The sequence below is a fragment of the Saccopteryx bilineata genome, chromosome 1, assembly GCF_036850765.1.
Source record: "Saccopteryx bilineata isolate mSacBil1 chromosome 1, mSacBil1_pri_phased_curated, whole genome shotgun sequence".
Classification (NCBI taxonomy): Eukaryota; Metazoa; Chordata; class Mammalia; order Chiroptera; family Emballonuridae; genus Saccopteryx; species Saccopteryx bilineata.
Genome location: NC_089490.1, coordinates 134,635,328 through 134,652,685, shown reverse-complemented (window position 1 = coordinate 134,652,685; position 17,358 = coordinate 134,635,328). Strand labels below are relative to the sequence as shown.

General features: G+C 36.1%; 1 protein-coding gene across 1 annotated transcript in view; it reads left to right on the top strand.

Annotated features, from left to right (window-relative positions):
• Positions 1-10,252, top strand: part of ADAM7 (ADAM metallopeptidase domain 7) — a 113,163-nt gene extending 102,911 nt beyond the window's left edge. The window contains 3 exon segments of the mRNA XM_066252634.1: positions 7,865-7,941; positions 9,764-9,924; positions 10,098-10,252. Of these exon segments, the coding sequence (XP_066108731.1) occupies positions 7,865-7,941; positions 9,764-9,924; positions 10,098-10,252 (393 nt within the window).
• Positions 10,253-17,358: the final 7,106 nt, after the last annotated feature.

Genomic DNA, 17,358 nt, shown 5'->3' with positions numbered 1-17,358 from the left:
TACAGCCAGTGGCTTGATTGGGTTGAGCATTGGCCTGGGCTCTGAGGATAGCTCAGTTGGTCCAAGCATCAGCCTCAGGCACTGCAGATAGCTCGGTTGACATGGGCATTGTCCCCAGACAGGGGTTGCCAGGAGGATCCCAGTCAGGGTGCATGTGGGAGTCTGTCTCCCTATCTCCTCTCTTCTCACTAGAAAAAAAAGAAGGGGTGACTATTGTTCTTCATATACTTGAGCTTGACCTTTTAGGCAGGAGAGGGGAGTAAAAGAGGGCACTTGGAAGAAAATAGATTGAAATATGAACAAGACAAAGTGCAAATTGACTAATTTGGTAGTTTCCATAGCCTAGGAATAAAAATATAATGAAGATGTCAGGAGGGCTGATGGGCCTCAAAAGGATACCACAGATTTTAGATGAGACACATTTCCATTAGTAATCCAATATTATTTATAAAGTAAAGGTAGACCTTAATAATTGTTCCCAGATTTCTGGATTGGGTGTTTCTAAAAATAATGATGGAATTAACAAATATAAAGAGCACAAAAGGAAATAGCTGGTTGTTTGTGGAATGTAGTGAGATTTGCTTGGAATATGTGGAATATAAGGTGTGAGAGGGACTTTGAAATATATTGGTTCAGTATGCAGATCCATGTGTGGGTTTGCAAAACAGGAGGAGGTGGAAGTTGCTACAGAAATTTGCACATCACTATAATAGAAATGGGAGCTTGAAACACTAGAGAAGGAAAGGGGATATAGGAAGAGTACCATTTGAGAAGGCAATCAAGGGTGGAATCCTGACTTGATGGGTGGTGGCACAGTGGATAAAGCTTGACCTGGGATATAAAGGTCCCAGGTTTGAATCCTAAGGTCACCAGCTTGAGTATGGGCTCATTGAGTTTGAGCATGTGCTCACCAGCTTGAGCATGAGGTCAATGGCTTGAGCATGAGGTCATCAACATGATTCCATTGTTGCTGTCTTGAGCCTAAAGGTAGCTGGCTTGAAGCCCAAGGTCTCTGGCTTGAGCTCAAAGTCACTGACTTGAGCAAGGTACTAGCTCAACTTGAGCCCTAATTCCATCAAGGCACATATGGGAAAGCAACCAGTGGGCAACTAAAGTGTCACAGCTACAAGTTGATGTTTTTCATCTCTCTCCTCTCTGTTCACTGCAAAAAAGAAAAAAGAGAGAGAGAGAGAGAGAGAGAGAAAGAGAGGAAAAGAAAAAAATGAAAATGGAACCCTGGATGCACTAGTGCTTAAAAATAAGTATTTTGTAGCCAATAAATAAATAAATAAATAAATAAATAAATAAATAAATAATCTGTTTTATGTTATATAATCCCATCTGTTCTTAAATAGATTGTATTATGTAGATGAGAAAAAACTTGTTTTGAGAACACACTGACAAGTTTGGCTGTGCAAATTTGCTGAATTTCTCTGTAAATTAACATAAATACTAAAGTTTTTTTGGAAAAAATAGGGGGAAAGAGAACAAAAAAGAAAGATTAAATACTTAGATCAAAAAGAGAGATCCTAGTAGAAAATTTAAGAATAAAACACACCATAAAGAGAATTGAAGTTCTGTGTTTGGCTTCAAGTTCTATTCCCAATGAAAACTTCAGTGAGTCCACACTTTATTGATGTCTCTACTCCTGTGGGTCCACTGGCATGGGGAGGATGAAGGGTGCTGGGAGGTTCTCAAAGATTGACTAATGTCAACTTTTGCCTGCTTAGTGCAATTACTTCAAAGACAATGTATAAGCTAGAGGAAGCCATGAGAATCTAAGTCACAAAAACTGACAAAAAAAATTGTGTGGAGGACTCCTTACTTCCTACAGGATCAGGAAGTTTACCATTGACCCTTGTGTTACACATGCACACATGCACATACATGAACAATACATATGAAGTTAATATATATAATAGATTTAGCCAGCTAGTTATGTGATTTTAAGCAAGTTGTCAATATTTACCCACTTATCAACTCGCTTATATATGCCCCTATATTCATATATCAAATTCAAAATTATTGCCTCATTGAGATGCTTAGCATGAACCATCATATTTGTCTGTATATTTAACCACTTTCTAGGTTCATTACCATGTATACATGCAAAATGTTCCCTCCGTGTACTTTCCAAAATAATACAAGAATAAAATCTTTTCAAAGCTACCTATCAATCTCTGATTTTAAAAAATGATGATCTTAACTTTATGAGGAATTTGTAACTAGGTAAATCATGCAAAACAGATAAAAGAAGCTTAAAAAGATTTCCATGCTGCAAAAATGTTGATCAGAAATACTTTTATATAAAAGTCAATACAGCAAAGCTGACCTTCTGTGCCTTCTGCAGAGAGCCTGGTGTCAAGTTTTCCTTTCCTTCTGAGTTCCTGATGATGCCCTTACTCATGCTGCAGATACTGCAGAGATGGGGGTGTGGTTTCTAATGCAGAAGCTGCATGCCCATGAATATGCATAAACACACTCTAGCTAAAATTCTCTAATGGTTTTTCTCAGACAATTAAAATAGCAACCATAAATTTTGAGCTAATCAGATACAATTAGCTAAGGAAGGATGCTGAGTGGTTTAAAAATATATATATACAGTATCCTACTCTAAAGCTTTTTGCATCACTGAATGAGTCTCCCCTTAATCAGCCTCCTTTCAGTTATGGGGGCACATGAATTAATATGAATTGGTTAAAAAAGAAGAAGAAAAAGAAGCACAATTCAGACAGCTGCAAAACAATAGAATCACATTATTTTTTTAAACAAGGTCTATATATATTGTTGGATCCCCAGGAAGTGTTAGAAAACTCAGGTGGCCTCAAAATTATACATAGTTTTTATTTTGGCAAAATTGTACACCTTATTTCCCTAATCATAAGCTAATCTTTTTACAAATTGGGAAAAATATAAAGCTGTATAAAGGAAGTCAAGATACTTTTAATTTTCAGTCAAAATTATTAACACTGTTAACACAATAGACTATTATTTAATAATCACAGACAAATTCTTTATGCAAATTTACCTACTTATCAACTTACCTACTAATCGATGTAATCTATCCATACACACATGCACATACAAAAATATTTTTAAAATCCTTTTTTTAGTATAGATTTAGGTTTACAGCAAAATTGAGGAGAAGGTACAGAGTTTCTATCATATACTGGAGTCCTCAGGTTACGACACAGTTCTGTTCCTATGACAGTGATGGAACCCAATTTTTGGTGTAAGTCGAAACACACACTAGCCTAAGTCACTTACTTATCCTCACACAGTTGTAAAATCATAATCTAGAACATAAGAACACAACTAAACCACAGAAAAAGGACAGAAATATACTGTACTGTACACCGTACTGCATATTCTTCCGCTGCTCACAACCAAACTGGTTCACCCATGTAGTCTGTAAGCACGACTCTATCGGCATAAGCTGAAACACTCACATCTCAATTTTTTTAAGTTTTAATGAGAGTGAGCATCGTAAATTCGAAACGTCATATTTTGAGACTGTTGTAACCTGAGGATCCTCTGTACACTTGCATAATTTCTCCCATTATCTATATCCCATAACAGAGTGGTACACTTGTTAAAATTGATGAACCTACATTGACACATAATCACCCCAAGTTCACAGTTTACACTGACTTACTCTTTTTTTTGTGTGTGACAGAGACAGAAAGAGACAGAGGGACAGACAGGGACAGACAGACAGGAAGGGAGAGATATGAGAAGCATCAATTCTTCGTTGCGGCACCTTAGCTGTTCATTGTTTGCTTTCTCATACGTGCCTTGACCGTGGGGCTATAACAGTCCAAGTGACCCCTTGCTCAAGCCAGCAACCTTGGGCTCAAGCTGGTGACCTCGAGGTTTTGAACCTGAGTCCTCTGCAGCTCAGTCCAACACTCTATCCACTGTGCCACTGTCTGGTCAGTCCTGACTTTTATTCTTGTGGTTGTACATTCTATAGGTTTAGACAACTGCATAACGACATGTGCCCATCACTATAGTATCATACAGAGTGGTTCCACTGGCCTAAAAATCTTCTGTGCTCTGTCTATTCATCTATCCCTCTCAACCCCTGGTAACAACTGATCTCTTCATTGCATACATGGTTATGCTTTGTCCATAATGTCATATAGGTGGAACCACATAGTATGTAGCCTTTTCAGATTGACTTCTTTCACTTAGTAATATGCCTTTAAGTTTCCTCCATAGCTTTTTGTGGCTTGATAGCTCGTTTATTTTTAATACTGAGTAAAATTCCATCATTTGGATGTACCACAGTTTATTTATTCATTCTTCTTTGTTTTTACGTTTTGGCAGTTCAGAATAAATCACCTGCACCATGCAATATACAGACGATGTATGGTAGAATTGTACACTTGAAACTATTGTAGTTTTATTGACCAATGTAACCCCAATGAATTCAATTAAAAAAAGAATAAAGCATCCGTGTGTAAATTTTTTGTGTGTGGGCATAAGTCTCAGTTTCCTTTAGTGAATACCAAAGAGTGTGATCGCTAGATCCAATGGTAAGAGTATGTTTAGTTTTGTAAAAAAACTGTCAAACTGTTTTCCAAAATGGCTGTTCCATTCTGCTTTCATACCAATAATGAACGAGAGCTCCTCTTGCTCCACATCTTGCCAGCATTTGGTGTTTTCAGTTTTTTGGTCATTTTAATAAATGTGTAATGGTATATTATTGTTGTTTTTTCCTAATGAGATACGATGTGGAGCATCTTTTTATATGCTTATTTTCCATCTGTACATCTTCTTTTAAGAGGTGTCTGTTAAGACCTTTGTTCTATTTTTTTAATTGGTTTCTTTATTTATTGTTAAGTCTCAAGAGTTCTTTGTCTATTTTGGATAACAGTCCTTTATCATATGTGTCTTTTGCAAATAGGCATTCTCATTCTCTTGACTTTATCATAGCAGAAGTTTTTAATTTTAATTAAGTCTAGATAATTATTTCTTCCATGAACTGTACCTTTGTTGTGGATATAACAAATCATCATCATACCCAAGATTGTGTAGGTTTTCTCTTATGTTTTCTAAGAGTTTTATATTTTTATACTTTACAGTTAAATATGCAATCCATTTTAAGTTTGTATTTTCATACTCTTATAACCATTTTTATTACATGTGTTTTTGAACACTTTTCTAAAGGCACTACAAAATGATTATTACATTATTTCCCTAATATAACACTTATTTTGAGTTAAATTTTGTGAAGACTGTAAATTCTGTGTCTAGATTTATTCTTTTGCACCTGGATGTCCATATAATCTAGTTCCATTTGTTAAATAAATAAATTTTATAGTGTGTTTATACATCTCTTAGAGATGAAATATATATATATATATATATATATATATATATATATATTTGACTACAGATACCAGTTGTATCTCCTCTAATAACTTAGCTTATTTAATAGTATTTACCTAATAATCTCTACTTTCTAGAATGCTGCCAAGAACCTGCTGGAGGAAAATAGATCTCTAATCATTCACTTTTCATATGACAAGGAGCAGGCATTCAATCTCAGTCTCTTAAATCTACATATTCTCAGGGCAGAGTCTGGTCAAGTGACCTTGATTATAAAACTTCTGAGTCACAAGGATTAGAGAGTATGAAGGGCATTAAACCTAGAAGAAGGACTCTAGAGAGCAGGAAGAAATAATGTTAAACACTGACAATAATGGGTAAGAGAGGTGCAGAGCAAAATACACCCATGAGAAACAAAAAATCACAATAATTGAAGGCCATTAATGTGGTGGCAAATAATTGTCATCTTCTGCAAAATAAGATCAATTTCAACAGCCCCAGACCAGGGTTTATAAGGGTGAAGGCTCATTCCCTATCATCACCACTTAGCTCATGACTTTGAGAGAGAAAGAAAAAGAAGTTCCAGGTTTCTGTGGGATCACTTGGTTGCAACTCATTTCCTTCAATTCTTCTCTCATATGTCCATGAAACTGGAGAAGAATAATTTACACTACTCATGAATTTCCCCCTAAAAGTACAATAAAAGTAGTAGCTACTTAAAATTTTACAGAAAAAGCAGCACTGTACAGATGTACCAGAACTTGAATTCAGTTTGCTTGGCTCCACAGTACTTTTTCTTACAATAATGGGTAAATACTATGGGGATTTGGGGTATAAAATAGAGTAATTCAGGATTTTGCAGGGGATAATGGAGAAATACAATGATTCAGAATTTTGCAGGAAGGCCACCTAAATTTAAGTTTCTGCTAAGTCCTGTATTTATTTTTTAATTTTAAAAATTGTAATCTGTATGAATAGATATATTTCCCAGTTTCTCATGTTGAATTTTTATAAATCATTTTCAAAATAAGGTTTGATATTTGGAAGGCTTGATTGCTTTTTGAGAAATGCAAAATAAAGCTTCTTAGAATGAAAGAAGGATTTAAAGTTTATATAGACAGTCTTGGCACTTTTCCTAAATCTAAAAAAAAAAAGCAAGAAATCATGAAGTTATAATGAATACAAGAAGGACATCATGTAGTTTTATGAGACACTTGTTTTTTAAAATCATAACATATTCACCAAAATGTGCACAGATTTTTAAGTTATAGATACAGTGATTCGTCCATATATATTGTTTTATTTTTACAGTGTTCCCATCCATGTCAAGAGTGACCAATGTAAGAATCAGAACTTGGCCAGCACTTTGTCACTATTTTCTCCTGAACAGTGATGTTATGAACTGAATCTTGTGTCTTCACAAAATTCATCTAAATCCCTAACTCCTATTGTGATGGTATTTGGAGATGGGGCCTTTGGAAGGTCATTCAGGTTAAATGAGATTATGAGGGTCGGGGATCCCATGATGGGATTATTACCCTTATAAGAAGAGACACCAGTGACCTCACTCTCTCTCCCAATACATGCACGAAAAAGAGATCATATGAACACACAGTAAGATGACGACCACCTACAAGCCAAAAGACGAGGACTCAGAAAGGAATGGAACTGGCTGGCATCTGGATCTGAGACTTCCTAGCCTCCAGATGGAACCATCTCATCAAACTGGGACTAGATTAAGCATGTCCTTATTCTGGTAAATATGCAGAGGCAGATTTAACGGCAGGCGCACTGGGCACATGCCCTGGTCGCCCAACTTCTGAAAGGTCCTGCAAAACTATATACAAATTTATACTTTTTTCTAATGACATCAAGTTTGGTTTCATATGTGCAATTTTAACATTAATGTACATAATATTTTTTATTTATTTAAAAATACAGTTAACATGTATTTTTATTTTCCCTGTCTCTTTCTCTTTTTTAAGGAGCCAATGTTTTCTTTTGTGCCCAGGGCCTCAACCGGCCTTAATCCGCCTCTGTAAATATGGGTAAACTTCTCATTACATTGAGATAAATAACTCAAACATGAAGAATAATGATTACTGCATATTTTGTAGTAGTCATTCTTGAGTCATACATAATAGCATAAGTATAACTTTTACCACTTCCCAATAATGCTAGAACTTAACACTTTAACTCCATTTATTCCCTATGACTTTCATATTATTTTTGTCACACATTTTAATTTTACATATATTTTAATTCATAGTACAAGTATTCTTTTTTACAGTTAATATTTCTTCACATTTATCCACATACTTACTTTTGCCAGTGCTTCTCATTCTTTTATGTACTTTTAATGAAATCATTAATTCTTTATGTAGAACTCTTGTATTTTTTTTTAAATATAAGCCTATTTGTGATGGATTCACTCAGTTTTATTCTGAATGTGTCCTTATTTTTACCTTCATCTTTGAAGAATATTCTTGCAGGTTATAGAATTCAAGATTGTTAGTTATTTGTGTTTCAGCACTTTGAAGATATTACACTTTCTTCTGAATTCCATCAGTTCTGTAGGAAAGTGAACTACCTATTGATCCTTCAAAGGTAATGTGTCTTTTTTAAAAATATATCTGTTTAAATACCTAAATACTTTTTAATTTATATTTATCAATCTAGCTTTTCTTGAGCTGATTTCCTCTGGTAAAAGGCCATGAGCTGATTTTTTTTATCACTTCTGAATAATTTTTAGCTTTTATTTCTTGATCTTGAGAACATTATACTGAGTGAAATGAGTAAATCAGAAAAAGCTAAAAACTGTATAATTTTACACATAGGTGGGATACAAAACTGAGACTCATGAACATAGATAAGAGTGCAGTGGTTACCAGGGGGACAGGAAACATGGAGGAGGGGGAAGGAGAGGAGTGGGAGGAAGGGCATAAAGAGGGACAAATGTAAGATAATAGAAAATGATTTCACTTTGGGAGATGGGTGTACAACACAATCAACTGTTCAAATACTATAAAAATATTTACCTGAAACCTATGTATTCTTGTGGACGAATGTTACCTTGTTAAATTTAATTTTCTTTAAAAAAAAAAGACATAAAGTAAGTTCAGTTAAGGAAAAATAAAGCCATTTTCACACACACAAAAACTTGTTTTCCATATTCTCGTCTCCCTCTTGAGTGTTGATAATATAGAAAATACCCTTTGAGCATAATCCATATGTCTCTTATAGTGTTCTATTTTTTAAGTTATTGTTCTCTGTGTGTTTTATTTTATTTTGGATATTTCCTATAAACTGTACTTCCTATTCACTCTTCTGTCTTCTGATACATGCAATTTGCTGTTAAAATCGCCAATTCAAAGATCATATTTTGGCCCTGGCTGGTTGGCTCAGTGGTAGAGCATCGGCCTAGTGTGCGGAAGTCCCAGGTTCGATTCCCGGCCTAGGCACACAGGAGAGGCGCCCATCTGCTTCTCCACCCCTCCCCCTCTCCTTCCTCTCTCTGTCTTCCCCTCCCGCAGCCAAGGCTCCATTGGAGCAAAAGATGGCCCAGGCGCTGGGGACGGCTCCTTGGCCTCTGCCCCAGGTGCTAGAGTGGCTCTGGTCGCTACAGAGCGACACCCAGGATGAGCAGAGCATCGCCCCCTGGTGGGCGTGCTGGGTGGATCCCGGTCGGGTGTATGTGGGAGTCTGTCTGACTGCCTCCCTGTTTCCAGCTTCAGAAAAATACAAAAACAACAACAACAAAAAAAACCAAAGATTGTATTTTTTTTTCAGTTTAATAATGTCCGTTTGATTTTTTATATATATGCCAATTACAAATTAAAATTCTGCATTGTGTTTTCCCCTATTTTCTTGAGCAAATCAATAATAACCAAATTTATTTTAAAGAATTTGTCTGCTAATTCTTATATATGGACTACTTGCTGGTATGCTTCTAGTGTTTATTTTGTGCCTTAGGGTTGGCCCTATATTCTCATCTCCTAATGCCACATATTGCAGCAAAAATCTGTAGTTAGTTCAGGTTATTTTATATTTTTCAAGACAGGAGCCATCTTTCCTTTGCTTAATGGTTAGAACGAGATGGTTCACTTTAATCCAGACTGCTGTGAGCCAACACTAAATTGCAGTTGTGTTAAGACTCAGTCAAGTTATTTTTTGTTCCTGTTGCTAGGATGTGGCTCTTGAGTTAAGGCCATTGTGATTCTTTGTCTCTTTAGCAATAAAAAATGGAAGGAATTTCTTCCCTGCTTCTCAGGGGTTTTCAGCCTAGGTCTTTAGCCGCCCCATCCCACATAATATGACAACTTGACAATACTCCTGAGGAGACCAGCTGTGTTTAAAGCCCCTCAAGTTTGTAATTTTATCACTCTAATTTTGAGTAAATGACAAAAGCTCTGTTGGTGTCTGTCTACAGCAGTGGTCCTGTTTTGGAGGTCTGGATTCCTAAATTACAGCTGTACCCAGGTCTGCTGGTGCCTCCAGGGAAAAAGACGGTGGAGCTCCGTTTCCAGACCCGTCCACCTGTCCTTGGGGCATTTTCAGGTCTCATCTCTTGTGGCCAGGTCCCTGTCAATAGTATTTATTTTCTAAGTAGCAGGAAGTCACAGAAAATTCCACTCAACTCGTATGAAATTTGAGCTGACTTCTTTAGCCTCCTGTCCTAGGTAGATTTGTAGTTTAGCAGATGTATTAAAAGGGAAATTGGCCATCTGTTTGAGGGTTTTCATATCTCTAAATCTGTCACCCAGGCTCCATGACTGCCACTATCCCTGCTGCATATTCTGCACCTCAAGTGTTGTTGCAGCCAGCTGGCTCAGCCCAGAGGCTCAGCCCAGACACTCAGCCCAAGTCCAGAGCGGACATGTCCACACGAAGAGCAGAATGTCCTGATTGGACTATCTAAGTTTCCTTTCTCTACAATTTTACTCTGTAGTTCTCATAGTTCTGTGGTTCTCTGACACTTATTATTTCTAATATTATATTTTACCTGACTTTCTAGTTGATTTTAGTGGGAGCATAGGTCTCCTATAACATGTTTCATTCTATCATTTATTTTATCTTTTCTAAAAGTTGTTGTGTGTTTTTAATCTACAACTGAAAATAAGAGAAACCATCAAAACCAGTTTTTCTATAAATATTAGTTTTTATAGAACATGATATGTACATTAATAATGTAAGGTCGGTGGATAGAGGGATGTTCATGTGGAGAACTCAGACCCGCCCAACTTTGGCTAGGACCGCCCACAATCAAGCCCGCCAAAGGAAGCTTCCCAGGAACCATTTGGAAAGAAGCGATTGTCTGCCAGCCAGTGAAATTTTACCACGTCATAGTAGCTCCACTTCCCTAGAGGGACCCTTTAAATATCTCCCACGTGGTTTAATCTTTGCAACTTCCCTAGCCTCCATTTTTCTTTCCTCGGGGCCAGGGAACCTTGCCGGGCAGGATGTGTGCTCTGTACTCAATAAAGCCGTTTATTATTCCACACTTTGCGGCTCCGGCCCTCTTCCTTTCTTCTCGGCGGGGAAAAATACCTTACAAATAATTTCTAAATAAGAATTTCTTTACTCATACATTTTGTAGAAGTGTGTTTTCTAATTATGCATCTAACCACTGGTAAAATAAGCTATACACTTGTGTCTTTTCTGTTCCCTGTCCCTGCTTCAGTGACATTGGTTGGAAATTAACTCCACCCTTCCCCCAAACCTTTGTTTCAAACATCTTAACATGCCCTTCTCCCTCAAGAGTTTTGATACTTTTGTGTTTCATAATGTAATTTTAGTTAGGAATTATGTTTGTAGAAGGATTTGAGGCTTTTACTATATGGCATTTGATATCAAAATTTATCTGGTATAATGAGACCAAGACCTAACACCTCTCTCCTTTTATAGAACAGTAACAATGGTAATATTTGTGTAGCATTTTTCTGCTTACAAAATAGTTTTACATAATCTCACCTATACATCTAAATAAGCATGTAACAAAGTTATTACTCCTATTTGAAATCTGAGAAAACTAAAAACCTGAGAGATTAATTGATTTTCCCAAAGTGAAACAACCAGAAGGGTGCTGAACTGAGGCTCAAATTCAGCCTTCCAATTAGAAATGACATGCTCATTTTCACTTCATTGTTTTCATATGAAAAACTAGCATATCATGTATTGTTCTCAGAACCAGAAAAACATTTCTATAAGGTCTTGCCCCTACGTCTACTTGGTCTATGGGAAGAAACAGACTAATTATCTACAATTTTCAGATACTGTAATAAATATCTTCCTATGCCAAAGATAGTGTGGAAACATGCATTTAAGTTTTAAAAAAGTAGTAAAGACTTATCTAAGGAATGCCACTTACCTGAAATTTTCAAGGTGCAAAGATTCGGTGAAGAATAAATGAAAAACATTTTCCAGAGACAGCAGTAAATGGGGCTTGACTGATGGTGGGTGGTGCAGGGATAGAATGTTGACCTGGAATGCTGAGTTCCCAGGTTCGAAACCCTGAGGTCTCCAGCTTCAGCGCAGTAATTATTGACATGATCCCAAGGTTGGCTTGAGCTCAAGGTCGCTGGCTTGAGCAAGGGGTCACTGGCTTAGCTTGAGCCCCCCAGTTCAAGGCACATATGAGAAGCAATCAGTTAACAACTAAAGTGAAGCAACTACAAGTTGATGCTCCTCATCTTTCTCCCCCCTCTCCTTGTCTGTCTCTCTCTTTAAAAAAAAACAAAACTCCAAACCCATTAGTGGAAAGACACAGAGGCATAGATAACAAATGCTCTAATATTCTAAATATATTTCTTCTTGAGGAATGGTTCACAAGGTAATGATTAACTTAAATCTATTAAAGAGCCAATCTACTTGTTAGCAGCCACACAAGATCTTAATGACATCAACCAAGTGGGTATTAGTGCATAAAAGAAACCTGTACATCCTCTCTAATAATATTTTCCATTTACTAACAACACTTCTTTTATTTCTGAATTATTTCAAGAAATAATCTTCAGAAGTCATAATACTACCTGTTTCTGCCTTAGGTAAGATTATTCCTATATCATCATAAACAATTGAGAGCACAAAGAATAATACACTAATGTTTCAATTTGTAAAACTCATTATATACTTTACCCACTGTTCCTGAAAAAGTCACTGCAACCTTTGAAGACATCAGTTCTCCTCTACAAAGAGCAGTCCTCTTGAACTCTCAGCTAAATTTTTTATGTTTAATGGACCAAAACTTACAAGTTTTATTTTATCTAATTCCAGAGCCTTCACATTCATTTAGTGATTTTCCTAATCATAAAAAATATTAATGAAAATAATGTAGTTGTCATTTTTATATTACTGATCTTAATATAAATTAAAATATATAACTGACTATATACATAGTTTAAATTGTCAATCATAAGAATTGTTCATTTTTTTAATAAAAATGTGTACTTCTCAAAAATGTCACATATTTTATTTTATTTTTCCATTTTATGACACATCCTATGCCACAAGCAGACACTGTCTGTTGTTGTCTGACCTTTGGTCACAAGTGGTGAACCAGAATTAAACTCAGTTTCTAATCCACAGATTTTCCCCTACCCCTCGCTGCCTGACCATGTGTCTCTTTCACTTCTTCTCTCTTTTCTTCTTTCACTGACTGGCTTTCAAAAATCTCATTATACCTTGTAAATTTAACAGTGAACAAACTGGAGTTACCTTCCTTAGAGTTTATGCTGTTGATTACGGATCCTGAATTCCATAACAGAATAAAAAATGACTTTGACTTTAGGGGTTTCTCTCTTTGTGTCAATTACTGAATATTCCCTTTCTGAATCTTAAATCCATTTTTTTATCCCTGACATAGAAGTAGGGCTTGACCTACTTTCTAAATTTATATTACATTGCACTTTATCCTCATTTCTAACAGCCCAATTTATTTCACTGTTTTAAAGAAAAAAAAAGAATGTAAATATACCTACCTCTTGGTGAACTTTTAAGTTAAATTCTAAGAAGCCCATCAGTTCAAGGTGAGATGTGAAACTACTGAAGAGATAGCAAGAAAAAAAATTAATACTTACCATAGTTTGTTACTTAACTGAAAGGTTAAATATATCAGAATACAATACACCAGATTTGTAACCAGCTGTGTCGCAAAAAGTTTTAAAACATGCAATACTTGACTATTTAGTCAGGGCACTGACCTCTTTTCCCTTAGATTGTCAAGTTAAAAAATGGCAACAGCCAACAACATAATAGCCATCCAGTGTGAATGAATCAAATTTATACTCATTTTTTTGTCCAGTCAGCAAAAAAAATTTTTTTGGTGTGCTGCAGAATTTTAGTTTATGTGTGCCATAAGAGGAAGAGGATGAAAATTGCTGGAATCGACTCTGGGATCAAGTTCATCCTCATAAGCAACTTTGGGGGTTAATATTTCAATAAATCTATATCCCAGTGAAAATATTGCAAGATGAAAATTGGGATTAAAATATAAGAAAACTAGACTCAATCTTGAAGAATTTTAAAACAGAGGAAATGAAGAAGACTCTTATAAAAACATTAATATAATGTTTTCATATGAAAAAATGAGTTTGTAAATTTAAAAGGACAACTGAGTTAAAATACATGAAGAAACTGTTTCCAAGAGAAAGAATGCAGGCTATCTGGAATTAGAATGTTTTCATATTTGTAATCAACTATTGTTTCACACAGGAAAATGATATAACTTATTCATAATTTTATAAAATGACAGGAGATGCTAGTAAGTGATGGGTTGGAGTGCTGGAATACAATCAGGGAGGCCAGCTAGGAGCCTATCAGAATGATCCAACAAATATAATGATGGGGATGATGATAGAGCATTGTCATAGATCTGAGACAGAATGAACGAGGATGTGGAAATAAGAAATCATAGGGAGGGAGTCTCACCAATTTTCAAAGCCCCACAGATACTCGTCGTTCAGTCTAGTTGTGACTGAAAGTGCACACAGACTGCATTGACAGAGAAGCATAGTGTGAAGATTTGGAATTTCTTTTATGACAAAGTAATAATTACTTTTGTACCACTACATCCCACATATATTCTCTTTTAGCTGTGCATATCTTTAAAGCAGGCTGATTTCCCACCAGCTCCCTTTTCTCTCCCCATATTACCCAACAAAACAAGAAAAGAGAAATTACAAATGTTGGCAATCTAAAAGATAATTTCCAGAAATGTAAATTACAGCACAGGGAATAAAGTTAATAATATCGTAATAACTATGTATGGGGCCAGGTGGGCACTTGAAACACCGGAGGGACCACTCTATAAAGTATATAAATTTTCTAACCACTATCCCGTACATCTGAAACTAATACAGGATAATGTTGAAAGCAAATTTTAATTGAAAAAAAATTAGTTATCTACAAAATAAGTAAATAAATAAAAGATAGTTAGTTCATAGTCTCTGTCCTCAAATAACCTAAAATTTAAGTGGTATGGCAAGCTAACAATATCATAAGAGTAGACATATTCAGTGGTAAAGAGTGGCATGGTAATGTTGCTTAGGTGTTTGGAGGTAAGGACTTGTTGTTAAGAGTGATTATACATGTGGGAATTTGGTCTCAATCTGGAAATGTGGGTGTGTGAGAAGTGGGCAGTAGATGAGAGGCATTGCAATGAGCACAGCATAAGTAACAGGAAGACGTGATATTCATATTTGGGAAGTAGAAATTGAAAGAGCTTGGATGGAGAGATGATTAGTACTATCCACAACAAATAAGATCATCTCTTGTGTTTGAGTAGTGCCCTCCCTTGACAATTTGGGCATCCAGCCCAAGGATCCCAGTACTTTGGGTCCGATTACATTAATGTGACCAACCCAGGAATAATTTGACCTCAAAAATTTTTTGAACACTTTTTATATCTTATACTTTCTTTTTATGGTAGATGGGGTTGACCAACTCTGCTCAGAACTCCTGATATAGGGGACATGGGGGATTGACAATCTCTAGCTGCCACACTTTGAGATATATCTTTATGCTCACAGCAAGACACAGTTTACATAGGCTGCTCTCAGCCAATAACTGAGCACATCAGAGATAACTGAACTGGATTATTCCTATATATTGGCATGACCAAAACTTCTCAGAACTACTCTGAAGTCTGAGGATCTTTCTATCCAATCCCTCCTTTCCTTTTTCTTTGCACAGGTACCTAGTTGCATCATAGTCTGAAAGTGGTCCCTGCCTTCACTGGCATTTCCTGTGAATCTCTTATCGAGGTCAGGAAACTTTTTGGCTGAGAGAGCCATGAACGTGACATATTTTAAAATGTAATTCCATGAGAGCTATACAACGACCCATGTACATATGCATTATCCAATAAAAATTTGGTGTTGTCCCGGAGGACAGCTGTGATAGGCTCCAGCCACCCACAACCATGAACATGAGTGGTAGGAAATGAATGGTAGGATTCTCATGTATTACAATACATGAGAATGTTATATATTTTTTACGTTATTATTATTTTTTATTAAAGATTTGTCTGCAAGCCAGATGCAGCCATCAAAAGAGTCACATCTGGCTCACTAGCCATAGGTTCCCAACCCACCTTATATGTATAAAATTCTTCTTTGGTGTTTGCTTCCCAGACCACCATGTATATTAAAATCAACAATTATTCTTATCAGAGGCATTGGATCACCCTTCTGAGACAAAAAAAAAAAAGTCAAGAATTCCTTTCAAGTTTAAATTTCTTTAAAATCGAAAGGACATTGAAGCTCATCTAATTCAACCCCACATTCTGACATGTAATTGCTGAAGTATATTCATTACAAAAAAATAGTCTCATTCTCCACCTCCCCTCCCTGTATCCACATTCTTTGAAGAACAACTCTGCAGCTCCAATCAAGAGCTAAAAACTCTCATCTCTCTACTTCTTGCATCTCAGCTGGCCTCAAAACTTTTTTTGGCCAGTAGAATGTGATGGCAGGAACACTAAGCCAGTTCCTACCTTAGACTCAGAGAGAAATTGTACACTTCCACTTTTTCTCTTGGTGCTCTGCCTCCACAAAAGCCACATGCTGGAGGGCGAAAGACCACATGAAACAGAGCTAAGTCCCTCTGGCTGCCCAGGAACGTCTCAGAACTGTGAGAAAGCCCAGAGAAGGTGAGCATAACGGCCTGCTGATATCCCACTGACCACAGGCATGTGGGAGATCCTCAGTGAACCTCGACAAGCTGCCAACTTGATCTGTAGACTCACGAATAATAATAAACATTTTTAAGCCAATACGTTTTAGGATGATCTGTAATGCAAGATTATTGTGACAAACATAACTGATACATGCATCTTCTTAGATCACCTCTTTAAGTGAGCACCTAGCTTCTGTTTGCATTATACCAATGACAGGAACTTAAATAATTGACCAGAAGTTGTTAAGGTTTATTTTTTTTCTTTTTTTTTATTGATTTTAGAAAGAGAGGAAGAGAGGAATGAAGAGGAAAAAGAGGAAAAGGGAAAGAGAGAAATTAATGTAAGCATAAGCAAGGAATGGAAAAGAAATAATAAAAAATAAAACAGAAGTCAAAGAAATTAAAAACAAGAAAATAATGGAGAAAATCAGTGAAACCAAAAGCTAGTCTTTGAGAGATAAACCAGCTTAATCAACCTCTAGCCAGGCCAACCAAGAAAAAAAGGAGAGAAAGCACAAATCACTAATATCCAAAATAAAAGAGTTTATTTCATTGGACATTAGTAAGATAATAAAAAAATACTATGAACACGTCTATGTCTGCAAGTTTCATAAACTAGATGAAATTGGCCACTTTTTCTAAAACATAAAATATAAAACTTATAAATACCTTTGTGTCTATGAACAGAAATCTACCACAATAATTACAGAGTTTTAGGGGGGGGGAAACAATGATTAATTCTACCAAACATTTAGGAAAAACTTATATCTGTTCTCCAGAATCTCTTTAGAAAATAGAAGGTAAAGGAACATGCCTTATATGAGGTCAACATTACTTTAATATCAAAACCAA